Source organism: Panthera leo, chromosome A1 (genome assembly GCF_018350215.1).
Source record: "Panthera leo isolate Ple1 chromosome A1, P.leo_Ple1_pat1.1, whole genome shotgun sequence".
Classification (NCBI taxonomy): domain Eukaryota; kingdom Metazoa; phylum Chordata; class Mammalia; order Carnivora; family Felidae; genus Panthera; species Panthera leo.
The window spans coordinates 117179542-117193712 of NC_056679.1; the positions used below are offsets into that span (position 1 = coordinate 117179542).

At 44.0% G+C, this 14171-nt stretch overlaps 1 protein-coding gene and 1 long non-coding RNA gene across 8 annotated transcripts in view; one reads left to right on the plus strand and one right to left on the minus strand.

Annotated features, from left to right (window-relative positions):
• LOC122219239 (protocadherin gamma-C5) overlaps window positions 1-14171 on the plus strand; it is a 136924-nt gene that overhangs the window by 4401 nt on the left and 118352 nt on the right. The window contains exons 2-3 of one of the 7 annotated variants that reach the window (XM_042937447.1): window positions 1174-3048; window positions 10558-13002. The exons of 1 other annotated variant lie outside the window; for it this stretch is intronic. In XM_042937447.1, the coding sequence (XP_042793381.1) occupies window positions 1174-3048; window positions 10558-13002 (4320 nt within the window). Of the gene's footprint in view, window positions 1-1173; window positions 3049-6718; window positions 9143-10149; window positions 13003-14171 lie in introns of those variants that run through there. 5 more of the 7 variants (XM_042937450.1, XM_042937566.1, XM_042937575.1 and 2 more) reach the window with 5 other exon arrangements.
• LOC122219388 lies at window positions 6003-8249 on the minus strand. Its single transcript, XR_006202356.1, has 3 exons — window positions 8093-8249; window positions 7627-7710; window positions 6003-6916 (listed from the first exon to the last, which is right to left on the minus strand). It is a non-coding gene; the product is annotated as an uncharacterized LOC122219388 (long non-coding RNA).

Consider the following 14171-nt stretch of genomic DNA (forward strand, 5'->3'; position numbering starts at 1 on the left):
GAGAGCTAGGTTTGTTTCCTGGACATTCTTATCCATAGTAGGTATGTTTTCATAAATATATCCTAATAAAAAGATGAAATTTTAAAGCCTACAAAATTAAGAATTCTAATGTCCTAATTTAATGGACTCAGTTTAGGTAAGAGGTAAATAAAGGACATAGACTCAATGGCACGTTAAATAAAACTTCTAAAGAAATAAAAATGTAATAATTATATTGATCTCAAGGTTTGTGGAAGTCCTTTGATATTTCAGAATTAAATCTTAAATATGAGTAATGTCACTTGTCAATAGGTTAAGCAATAATTCTTCAAAATAATAATTCAAAATGTATTAAGCAATAATACAGCAAAATTATTAGAAATAAGATATAATTAAACATTTATGAAATAAAAACAGAATTGGTGTAGTAACTGGTTAGGACTCTGAGCGTCGCTGTTCACCAAAGTGGAAAAGCTGCCCGCTGACGGCGACCTGACTCTGCTCCTTCCGCCCTAAACAAACACAGACCAGAGAAATTTGGGGAAAAGCCTCGCGTTTCTGTCAAGTAATGTGTTTCCTTTGACTTGAAAGAAATAAGGATACATCAGGCTGGAATTAGGACTAAGGAAACTGGTCGGAGAGAAGGAAATGGCGGATACACTGAGGGGTTGGGGCTGCATAGAGCCGCTCCTGCTCCTCCTGCTCCTGGAGACGTTATGGAGAGCTGGAGCCGGGCCGATCCGCTACTCGGTGCTGGAGGAGCTGGACAAAGGCTCCTTCGTGGGCAGCATCGCCAAGGACCTGGGTCTGGAGCCCCGGGAGCTGGCGGAGCGTGGCGTCCGCATCGTCTCCAGAGGTAGGACGCGGCTCTTTTCTCTGAACCCGCGAAGCGGCAGTTTGGTCACCGCAGGCAGGATAGACCGGGAGGAGCTCTGTGCTCAGAGCGCACGGTGTGTGGTGAGTTTTAACATCTTGCTTGAGAATAACATGAAAATTTATGGAGTAGAAATAGAAATAATAGATATTAATGATAACTTTCCACGTTTCCGGGATGAGGAAGTAAAAGTAAAAGTTAATGAAAATGCGGCTACGGGAACTCGGTTAGCGCTTCCTTTCGCTCGAGACGGGGATGTGAGTATGAACTCTCTCCAGAGTTATAAGCTCAGCCCCAATATGCACTTCTCTCTGGAGCAGAAAAGCGGAACTGATGGACAAAAATATCCGGAGCTGGTACTGGAACGGCCCTTGGACCGCGAGAAAGTAGCTGTCCACGACCTTCTTCTCACAGCTTTAGATGGTGGAGACCCCATACTCTCTAGTAGTATGCACATACACGTGGTGGTCCTCGACGCAAATGATAATGCACCTCTCTTCACTCAATCTGAGTACAGAGTGACTGTTCCAGAGAACATACCTGTAGGCTCTCGGCTGCTTACACTAACCGCCACGGATCCAGATGAGGGAGTAAACGGGGAATTAACATACTCTTTTCGCAATGAAGAAGATAAGATTTCAGAGACTTTCCAACTTGATTCCAGCCTGGGTGAAATCTCAACTCTGCAATCACTGGATTATGAAGAATCCAGATTCTACCTCATGGAAGTGGTAGCTCAGGATGGAGGTGCTCTTCTTGCCAGTGCTAAGGTATTGGTGACAGTACAGGATGTGAATGACAATGTCCCAGAAGTGATCCTCACATCCCTTGCTAGTTCCGTCTCTGAAGACTGTCCTCCTGGAACTGTAATTGCACTGTTTAGTGTACATGATGGTGATTCTGGAGAGAATGGTGAGATTGTGTGTTCTATCCCCAGGAACTTGCCCTTTAAATTGGAAAAGTCAGTTGATAATTATTATCACTTATTGACAACGAAAGCCCTGGACAGAGAAGAGATCTCAGATTATAACATCACAATAACTGTCATTGACAGTGGAAACCCACCCCTGTCTACAGAAAGCCACATCTCCCTGAATGTGGCAGACATCAATGACAACCCTCCTGTCTTCCCTCACACCTCATACTCCACCTACATCCTGGAAAACAATCCCAGAGGCATCTCAATTTTATCTGTGACTGCACACGACCCCGACAGTGGCAACAACGCCAAGATCACTTACTCTCTGGCTGAGGATATGTTTCAAGGAATGTCTCTGTCTACCTATGTCTTCATCAACTCCAATACAGGCATCCTGTATGCTCTGGGCTCTTTTGACTATGAACAAGTTAAAGATCTGCAGCTGTGGGTAATGGCCAGTGACAGTGGAGACCCTCCACTTAGTAGCAACATGTCACTGAGCCTGTTTGTGCTGGATCAGAATGACAATGCCCCTGAAATCCTGTACCCCAGCATTCCCACTGATGGCTCCACTAGTGTGGAGCTGGCTCCCCGATCCGCAGAGCCCGGATACCTAGTGACCAAGGTGGTGGCGGTGGACAGAGACTCTGGCCAGAATGCCTGGCTGTCCTACCATCTGCTCAAGGTCAGCGAGCCAGGACTTTTCACGGTGGGGCTACACACGGGTGAGGTGCGCACTGCACGGGCCCTGCTGGACAGAGACGCGCTCAAGCAGAGCTTAGTGGTGGTGGTCCAGGATCATGGCCAGCCCCCTCTTTCAGTTACTGTCACACTCACTGTGGCTGTAGCTGACAGTATCCCAGATGTCCTGGCTGACCTGGACAGCCTCAAGCCCTCATCCTATGCTGACGACTCCAGTCTCACACTGTACCTTGTGGTGGCAGTGGCTATAGTCTCCTGTGTCTTCCTCGCCTTTGTCATCGTGCTACTGGCACTCAGGCTGAGACGCTGGCACTCTTCAAGTCAGCTCCAGGCATCAGGAAGCAGGTTGGCTGGCATGCCCACCTCGCATTTTGTGGGTGTGGACGGGGTGCGAGCTTTCCTGCAGACTTATTCCCATGAGGTCTCCCTCACAGCAGACTCCCGGAATAGTCACATGATCTTCCCCCAGCCCAACTATGCAGACACACTCATCAGTCAGGAGAGCTGTGGGAAAAGCGAGCCTCCTCTGATACCTGAGAAGATAAATGTAAACGAAGAGCTGGGAGTTGTACAGGTGAGGGTTTTTTTTTTTTTTTTTCCAGTATCATTGCTTGTAGCATTTTTTTCATTTGTTTCCTCAATCATTTGTCTGCCATATTCAAAGTTGGTTAATTATATAAATAATCAGTGTATGTTTTATTTAGAGATTGACTTGATTTAATTTGATGATGCTCTCTTCATTTGTTTTCAAATTATATTTTGGGTTTAATGTCTTTTTTTTCAATACATGAAATTTCTAGACAATCTAGCTGATATCCATAGTCTTAAAATAAATGAAACATGATCGCTTTACCCAAAGACTTTCTTATACAACTGTTATGTTTTTTTAATGTTTATTTATTTTGAGAGGAGGGGAGGTGCAGAGGAGAGGGATAGAGAGAATCCCAAGCAGGCTCCATGCTTTCAGTGCAGAGCCCGATGCAGGGCTCTAACTCACAAACTATGAGACCATGACCAGAGACAAAGTCAAGAGTCAAATACTGAACCAACTAAGCCACCCAGCTGCCCCAGAATTGTTATTATGTTAATAGAAGAGTTGTTTGATTAGTCCAAATTGTTACATGTAATGTTCTCTTTTGAACATTAGTGTAAACACCAATGGTGAATATGTTTTGGAAGAATAGTGTACAGCATTGAAGTTTTAGTATACTGTTTGTATAAGGAAATAATTTACAGTATTTTCATAAATCAGTGGAGGAATATAGTAAACTACATGAAAAAAATAAAAAACATTAAATTTATAGTCTGTGGCGTTCTCAAGTCTGGAAACTTTGGGTTAATCTATGTAATTACTGGACATGTGTATTTGTTGAGAGAAAAAATCAGTGAGAAAGAGCCTTAGAACTTCATTTTCTGATGCAGTTTAAAATCTCCAAAGAATTATATTTTGCTACATTCATTAAATACACCATTAATATGCCATTACACCTGGAATCATGTGGTTACAGCTAACCTCTTCACTTTTTAGAATCAATATCTACTTGAATGTTTGCATTTATTCAAGTGTCAGTACAATTCTGCTTTATTACTACACTCTAAGATTTGTGGTTTTTAAAATTATTTATTATTTTTTGAGCGAGCGAGAGAGAGAGCATGAGCAGGGGAAGGGTAGAGGGAGAGGAGGAGAGAATATTAAGCAGGCTTCATGCCCAGCATGGAGCCAGACATGCTGGGCTTGATCTCATGACTGTGAGATCATGACCTGAGCCAAAATCAAGAGTCAGACACTTAACTGACTGAGCCACCCAGGCACCCCAGACTCTAAGATTTGTACTTGGAAAATCAATTCAACATAAAAATTGTTTAAAATTTTGAAATTCACAGGCTCATCTTAAATTAATAATCCTTCTTAATGAAATATGGGTATTTCATTGGGTATTAAAATTCATGAGTGTGTGTTGCTTAAGAAGAACTACCCTTTTGGGGCACCTGGGTGGCTCAGTTGATTAAGCTTCCAACTTCAGCTCAGGTCATGATCTCCCAGTTCATGAGTTCAAGCCGCACATCTGGCTCTGTGCTGACAGCTCAGAGCCTGAAACCTGCTTCAGATTCTGTGTTTCCCTCTCACTGTCTCTGTCCCATCCACTCTATCTCAGTCTCTCTCAAAAATGAATAAACATTAAACAAAAAATTTTTTAAAAAGAACTACCCTTTTCATTTTTGATATCTGATTTAATGAAGATGATTTTCAGATGCTTCTCTTTAAATTTTTCAAATACTGTAATTTATCAGCTGCAAAGTATGAATAAATAGGGGAAATGGCAATAAAATATTACAAATGGGATAGTAGGCTACATTACCTGACCAAACAAATGGTTTATTGTTACATGTGGGAACCTATGACTACTTAATTTTTATTTTTTAAATATTTATTTGAAGGGCATCTAATTAATTTTTATCTGGACAATTCTGGTAACAGTGTAAAATGTGCAGATTCACTGAACAGCGAATACATCCAAAGAGTAACAAGAATCCATATGATGGAGGATGGAGACTGATACCATTCACTCTTACAAGAAAACTCATTTTTTCATTATATTTTATAATAAATATTATTTTTTCTTTTCATTATATTTTAATGAAGATGTTATAGACTTTGGATATGTGTCCTGAGTAAACCTCTATAAACTTCAATAGACTTTATATAATGAAACGCTTGGTCCAACACTCTGAGTGTATATACTGTGTATACTCCATATTCTTTGAAATATTTGAATCTTTAGTTTCACATGTGCTCTGAAAAGATAACTGTCCTATACTAATTTAAGTGTTCACACCATATTGTTCAGTCATGTTTTGGAGCAAAGTCTCGAATCTGTTTTTTATGTTTGTATGAAGTAGAGATGTCCATGAGTTTCTGTCTAGAATCCTGAATACAATGAACAGTTTAAGATGTCTAATGCTATTCCACTATGAGTTCAGCACTGCTATACATCCACTAAGTTTTAGAGTGACAACGTATTGTGTAGGTTAAAAAAGTTTCTTTATGAAGATTTCTAGTTTGGAAATGGAATTAAACCTGTAAGACCTATCAGAAACATAAAATTGACATGCTTATTTAAAGGCAAGAATGTCAGTAACAAAGGGTTGGGATGATCTGATAGTAACGTTGGGACCAAAAAAAGTGGACGACATAGATTACTTTCTTTAGAATATGTGATTATAAGGACTCATACTTCACTCCCCAAATTCGAATAACTCACCATTGCTATGTTACTTGAGAAGAAACAGTACCATTAGAGACAATGGTAAAGTAGTGTGGAAAAATAAAATCAGAGGAATAGTTTTTGAATCCTAGTCATTTGAAAGTAGACACTTGGAAACTAACAAGGAATTTCTTCTTGCTTCTTACCATACTCCTGTTTTATAAGAATAATCAGTCTCTTTGCTTACATATCAATTATTTGGGGGGTAAGGTGACAATGATAATATAGAAGGAAGTGAAACACAAGATAAAACTAAAAGCTCTGATATTTGTAACATTTTTAAGTTAGAAAAAAAGAAAATAGAGTGGAGTAGTAACAATACATATCAAGCTGATATTTCAAGAATTTTCATATTACACTTTCTGCTGCACCACCACTACTTTCATTTGTGTCATTTTCTACATATTATTTGCTTTGGTCTTCAATTTTACTAAGTAACACAAGGAAGATGTTATTATAGCCATTTTATGAAAATGGAAATGAAAAGCACTACGATGCCAATGTCTTCAGCAAGTTACCTCTGCTCTTTGAGGAGTAAAAATGACTTGATTTAGATGGATAAAGCTCAGGTTCAAATAAAATCACAGCCAGACCAAAGATATAGTGAATATTTAAAATGTTAAAATCCTTGTAAAATGAGAAAAATGAGCATCTGTATCAGGACACAGTAGAATTTTCTTCTAACCCACTCCTTACTTGGAGCTGATGTAGTAACCACTACTGCAGTTCTGCAGCCCAGACGCGGGGTGCCGCTGTTGGCTAGTACTGAGCGAAGTATCAGCTTCTGGCGCAAAGGAATCGCCAGCCCACCGCGGAACCGCGAGAATTGGACACTCTGCCTCTGGCTCTGTGACGCTAAGATATTTGTTAGAACCCGCCTGCCAAGACAAATCAAGGAGTTGCTCCTACTCGGAGAATTCTTGGGATGATTTAGCGACCATAGCTCTTCAGAGTCAGAAAGGCAAAGGCGCTGAAAGCGGGATGAACGATCACTTGGGATTGAAGGGCCCGGCTGGGCGGAGACAAATGCTGTTTCTCTCTTTGCTGTCTTTGTTCTGCCCGGTGATCTCGGAGCAAATCCTCTATACTATTCCGGAGGAGCTGGCCAGGGGCTCGCTTGTGGGAAACCTCGCCAAGGATCTGGGGGTTGGCGTTGGAGATTTGCCTGCTCGAAACCTGCGTGTTAGTGCACAGAAGAAACTGTTTACAGTGAGTACCGAGAATGGGGACTTACTTGTTAGTGACCGTATAGACCGAGAGCAGATTTGTGGTGAGAAGTCGACATGTGTTCTAGAATTCGAATTGGTGGCCGAAAAGCCTTTGAACTTCTTTCATGTAAGTGTGGTAATTCAGGATGTCAATGACAATCCACCAACCTTTAGCCAAAATATCACTGAATTGGAAATCAGTGAACTGGCCGTAACTGGAGCCTCCTTTGCCCTGGAACCCGCGCAAGATTCAGATGTAGGTGTCAATTCCCTGCAGCAGTACTATCTCAGTCCCAACCCACACTTCTCTTTGATCCAGAAGGAGAACCCAGATGGCAGTAGGTACCCAGAACTGGTAGTGAAGACTCCCCTGGACAGGGAAGAGCAGTCACGCCACCACCTGGTCCTCACGGCTGTGGATGGGGGTGACCCAGCCAGAAGCTGCACTACCCAGATCATGGTGGTTGTGGCAGATGCAAATGATAATGCACCAGTGTTCACCCAGGACATTTACAGGGTCAGTGTTCCAGAGAACCTGCCTGTGGGCTCCTCTGTACTAAGAGTGATGGCCACTGACTTGGATGAAGGGGTCAATGCTGTGATCACCTACACTTTCATCAACATTGGTAGGGCAGTGAGACAGCTGTTCAAACTGGACAGTACAACAGGGGAACTCACCACTGGCGGAGGACTGGACTTTGAAGAGAGAGCGAGCTACACAATTGGGGTGGAAGCAAAGGATGGTGGACATCACACAGCACACTGTAAAGTACAAATAGATATTTTGGATGAAAACGACAATACACCAGAGATAACCCTGGATTCTGAATCTAAACATATTCTAGAAGATGCTGAGTTGGGGACTGTTGTTGCCCTGATCAAAACCTATGACCTCGATTCTGGATTTAATGGGGAAGTTTTCTGCCAACTAAAAGGAAAGTTCCCATTTAAAATAGTTCAAGATACAAAAAACACATACAAGTTGGTCACAGATGGAGCCCTAGATCGAGAGCAGACTCCGGAATACAACATTACCATCACAGTCACCGACAGGGGAAGGCCAGCCCTCTCCTCCAACAGAAGTGTCATCTTGAACATTGCTGATGTCAATGACAATGCTCCTGTTTTCCACCAGGGCTCTTACGTGGTCCACGTGGCAGAAAACAACCCGCCCGGAGCTTCTATTTTCCAAGTCAGCGCTTCCGACCCCGACCTGGGACCCAACGGCCGCGTCTCCTACTCCATCGTGGCCAGCGACCTGGAGCCGCGGGCGCTGGCGTCCTACGTGTCCGTGAGCGCGCAGAGCGGCGTGGTGTTCGCGCAGCGCGCCTTCGACCACGAGCAGCTGCGCGCCTTCGAGCTGACGGTGCAGGCCCGCGACCAGGGCTCGCCCGCGCTCAGCGCCAACGTGAGCCTGCGCGTGTTGGTGGGCGACCGCAACGACAACGCGCCTAGGGTGCTGTACCCGGCGCTGGGGCCCGACGGCTCGGCGCTCTTCGACACGGTGCCGCGCGCCGCGCAGCCAGGCTACCTGGTCACCAAGGTGGTGGCGGTGGACGCCGACTCGGGACACAATGCGTGGTTGTCGTACCACGTGCTGCAGGCCAGCGAGCCCGGACTCTTCAGCCTGGGGCTGCGCACGGGCGAGGTGCGCACTGCGCGTGCTTTGGGCGACAGGGACGCGGCCCGCCAGCGCCTGCTGGTTGCGGTGCGGGATGGAGGACAGCCGCCCCTTTCCGCAACTGTCACGCTGCTCCTGGTTTTCGCAGACAGCCTACAAGAGGCGCTGCCGGAAGTCAGCGACCGCCCGGAGCCCTCTGACCCCCAGGCTGAGCTGCAGTTTTACCTGGTGGTGGCCTTGGCCTTGATCTCAGTGCTGTTTCTCCTAGCAGTGATTCTAGCGGTTGCGCTGAGCCTGCAACGCTCCTCCCGCCCTTCCTCCTGGAGCTGCTTTAAGACTGATGTCTGCTCCAAGACTGGATCTGGGGTTATTCCCAACTTTAGCGAAGGGACTTTGCCTTATTCTTACAATCTATGTGCTGCCTCACATTCCTCAGAGACTGAGTTTAAATTTCTCAGTATAAAGCCTGAAAATGGTCCATCACAAGATCTTCTATGTAATGAAGCCTCTTGGTTTGAAAGTGCCAATAATGATAATCGCAAAACGACTTCTAATTCAGTCAATTTGCAACAGGTGAGTTACATCAAAATCTTTTATTTCTATAAGTATAATTAGGTTATAGATAAAAAGTATACAGGCTAACTATACCCTGATTTTATTGTGTTTTATTGATTTTTCTGGGCATCGTTTGTGTGTGAGGGGTGTTAGAATTTTTTTGTTCATTTATCTGTGTTGCAGTCTTTCATATAAAGTGGCCTTGTGATGTCTTGACATTTTTGTTAAATCTAAAATTACATATCATGAAACATTTTTGATATATTAGCATCACCCTGTCATTGGGAAACCTTATATAATTAAACACAAATGTAGGCACTTAAGTGGTTTACTTAGTTTCAATGCAGTCAGTCCTAAACTATGTTTTGTATATAATATATTAATACAAGTTTTCTCATTGTAGACAATATATTTTCACTTCCTTTTTATGTTTTTATTTTATTTTTACAGTTTTTTTTATTCATTTAAGTAATCCCTACACCCAACATGGGGCTCAAATTCATGACTTGGATATCAAGAGTCACAGGCTACTCTGATTGAGCTAGCCAACTGCCCCCCTTTTCATGATTTTAAAATTATACAGAAATATTGCTTATGCTAGAGCATTTATTAATCTATGTGTTAATAAAATAGATGACATCTAAACGTGGCAATACTTGTAACTGGCAGTAGGTGAATTGGTTCCAAATGTGTAGTTGTTGGTGCCCTTATTGAAAATGGGACAAATAAAAGAGACTCTTAACTATAGAGAAGAAACTGAGGGTTGCTGGAGGGGAAGTGGGGGGGGGGATGGGCTAAATGGGTGCTAGATATTAAGGACGGCACTTGTGATGAGCCCTGGGTGTTACATGTAAGTGGTGAATCACTAAAATCTATCCTGAAACTAGTATTACACTATATCTTAACTAACTAGAATTTAAATAAAAATGTGAAACATTAAAAAAATGACAATGGAACAAATATAAATGATGGTGGAATAGAATTCAAATTTACAGAAAAGCATAATCTTATTTCTTTTCTCCAAGGCCGTAAGAGCTCATGGCCCCCCAAAAAATGAGTAGTAAATTCCCGGGAATATATAAAACTATTCAAAATATGCACTTTTATTCTTCTTGGGGAGGGAAATATGAGTGACATCTAAGCAGATTTAGCAGAAATAAGATTCTTTGCATGATGGTTTCACAAAAACGGTGCAGTATTAAGTTAGGACTCTAAGCGTCGCTGTTCACTAATCCCGGCAAGGAAAGTAATGACAACTGAAGTAATATCCTCCAGCACAAAGCAGATCAGACACCATAGCTCTCCAGCTGCGCAGAAATTCTAATCTAAAACGCTTCGCATCTGACCTCTACTTGTTTACGGACCTTGGCTTCTAATTCAGAGAAGCACAAAAAAGTGATTGTGAACCTGCTCCCTCTACTCACAATCCCCAGGAAGTCCTTAAGGAGCCGGTCATGGCAGCTCTGCAAAAGCGCCGGCACCAGAGCGGATTAGTGGTACTCATTATTCTGCTGGGGATTCTGGGGGGGCTCGGGGCCAGGCAGATCCGTTATTCCATTCCTGAAGAGCTGGACAAAGGTTCCTTCGTAGGAAACATCGCTGACGATCTGGGGCTAGAGCTCCAGGAGCTGGGGGAGCGTGGAGTCCGCATCGTCTCCAGAGATAGGATGCAGCTCTTTTCTCTGAACCTGCGAAGCGGCAACTTGGTCACCGCAGACAGAATAGACCGGGAGGAGCTCTGTGCCCAGACCGCGCAGTGTCTGGTGAGTTTTAACATCCTCATTGAGGATAAACTGAATCTTTATCCCATAGAAGTGGAAATACTGGACATTAATGACAACACACCCCGATTCTTTAGGGAAGAATTAGAAGTGAAAATTCTGGAAAATGCACCCCCATCCTCTCGTTTTCCACTAATGGAAGTCTATGACCTGGATGTGGGAATGAACTCTCTTCAAGGCTTCGAACTCAGCAAGAATAGTCACTTCTCAGTGGACGTGCAGAGTGAAGGTGATAGGCCCAAATACCCGGAGCTGGTGCTTGAGCATGCCCTGGATCGGGAGGGAGATGCCGTTCACCACCTCATCCTTACTGCTGTGGATGGCGGTGAACCTGTCCGCTCAGGCACTGCTCGAATTCTGGTAACTGTCCTAGATGTGAATGACAACGCTCCAGTATTTACTCAGCCTGTCTATCGTGTAAGTGTTCCTGAAAACCTGCCAGTAGGCACACCAGTGTTGTCGGTAAATGCTACTGACCAGGATGAAGGAGTCCACGCGGAAGTAATGTATTCCTTCCTGAGGGTAACAGAAAAGATCTCCAAGATTTTCTGCTTGAATGTTTTCACTGGAGAAATCTCCATCTCTGCAAATTTAGACTATGAGGATTCAAGCTTTTATGAACTGGATGTTGAAGCCAGAGATAGGCCAGGTCTACTTGACAGAGCAAAAGTCTTAATAACTATCTTAGATGTAAATGATAATGTACCAGAAGTGGTAGTTACATCTGGAAGCAGATCAGTTGCTGAAAGTATGCCTCCAGGAACAGTAATCGCTCTTTTTCAAGTATATGATAGAGACTCTGGACTGAATGGCCTGGTAACATGCTCCATCTCAAGAAGTATGCCATTTGAACTGGAAAAATCAGTAGACAATTATTATCGATTAGTGACCAATACAGTACTAGATCGAGAACAGGTATCCTTGTACAACATCACTGTAACAGTCACAGACAAAGGAATTCCACCTCTGTCTACAGAAACACTTATTTACCTAAATGTGGCAGATATCAACGACAACCCACCTGCCTTCCCCCACTCCTCCTATTCTGTCTACATCCCTGAAAACAACCCCAGAGGTGCCTCCATCTTCTCTGTGACTGCACATGACCCGGACAGCCATGAGAATGCCCAAGTCACTTACTCCCTGTCTGAAGACACGCTCCGGGGGGCACCCCTATCCTCCTATGTGTCCATCAACTCTGACACCGGTGTCCTGTATGCCTTGCATTCCTTCGACTATGAGCAATTCCGTGACCTGCAACTGAGAGTGACTGCGCAGGACAGCGGAGACCCACCGCTTAGCAGCAACGTGTCCTTGAGTATATTCATTCTTGACCAGAATGACAACACGCCAGAGATCCTGTACCCCGCCCTCCCCACCGACGGTTCCACAGGCGTGGAGCTGGCACCCCGATCGGCAGAGCCCGGCTACCTGGTAACCAAGGTGGTGGCGGTGGATAGAGACTCTGGCCAGAACGCCTGGTTGTCCTACCGCCTGCTCAAGGCCAGCGAGCCAGGGCTTTTCGCGGTGGGGCTGCACACGGGCGAGGTGCGCACAGCGCGGGCCCTGCAGGACAGAGATGCGCTCAAGCAGAGCCTAGTGGTGGCAGTGCAAGACCACGGCCAACCCCCTCTCTCGGCCACCGTCACGCTCACGGTGGCGGTGGCCGACAGCATTCCAGACGTCCTGACTGACCTGGGCAGCATCAGGCCCTCGGCCGACCCTGATGATTCGGATCTCACGCTGTACCTGGTGGTGGCGGTGGCCGCAGTCTCCTGCGTCTTCCTTGCCTTTGTGATCGTGCTGCTGGGACTCAGGCTGAGGCGCTGGCATTCGTCCCGTCTACTCCAGGCTACGGGGGTTGGATTGGCTGGCGTGCCCGCCTCGAGCTTTGTGGGCGTGGACGGAGTGCGCGCTTTTCTGCAGACCTACTCCCGGGAGGTTTCGGTCAGGGCGGACTCCAGGGAGAGTCACGTGATCTTCCCCCAGCCCAACTATGCCGACACGCTTATCAGCGGAGAAAGCTGTGGGAAAAGCGAGCCTCTTTTGATTCAGGAAGATTCAGGTTTTTGTAAAGAGGAAGACTCCCTTGTTCAGGTGAGGTTATTCCTTTTATTGGTTTTATTTGAACAAGAACGTTTAAAATTTTCTTTGATCAGTGCTTAGTTTTCTTAGTCTTTGCAGTGCGTCAATTTTGAGAATTTTTAAAATATCAGTTGAACTCTATTAAATCTTAGTTTCGTCTAATTTCATGAAAAAAATCTTAATGTATGATGCAGATTTTCTTTACCTTTCTGCTGGCAAGCTCTTTCTGCCTTGGGTTTCGTTCATTTCTTTTGTTAGAGAGAGAGAGAGAGAGAGAGAGAGAGAGAGTGTGTGTGTGTGTTCCTGCCTTGTGACATTTGTGAGATTCTTTTACTTTTCAAAATGTTTTTAATTTATTTTGAGAGAGAAAGTGTTTGAGCAGGGGAGGGGCAGAGAGAGAGAGAGAGAGAGAGAGAAATATCCCATGTTGGCAGAGCCTGAAGTGGGGATCCCTCCCACCACCCTGGGATCATGACCTGAGCTGAAATTCAGAGTGAAATCCAGAGACCCTCAATCAGTTGAGCCAGTCAGGTGCCCCATGAGATTCTTTTTCTAATGTAAAAAAAAACTGAATTGCAGCCTCTGTTAAGATCACGGTCTCAGTTTCCCCCGATTTTAATTAATAGCACGTGCTTTCTAAAATAATAGAGATTTGTGAGAGATATTTTCCCCCTTTACTACTTAGGAATCAAAAATTATTTTTATGAAAGATAAAAGTAATTGATCTCTGTAGCAGAGAAGACCCGATCTTTGGTGTTAGCCTGAATAACATTCCTGGAACTATTTGTTATTCATCTCGGGCCAGTCACAATATCTATAGTTTTTAAAGTAAAATTTAAATTAAAAAGACTTGTCTTCTTTACTTCACACAAATTCTGAGAAAATATAACAAAATAAGTAAAGTTTTTTTTCAACTATAAAGTAGTATAGTGAACAAGTATTTGTTGACATCACCAGTATTATAATTGTGATTGTTAACATGTTAACAAATGTAAGCATCTGATGCTGTATGCCTACTATAATGTCTTCTGCAATCTGTGTGCTTGATAGTACTTAAGAGTGCAAATGAATTTTTAAAATAATTTTTAATGTTTATTTTTGAGAGAGAGAGGAGAGAGAGTGCACTATTGTGCACAAGCAGTGGAGGGGCAGAGAGAGAGGGAGACAGAAGATCCGAAGCA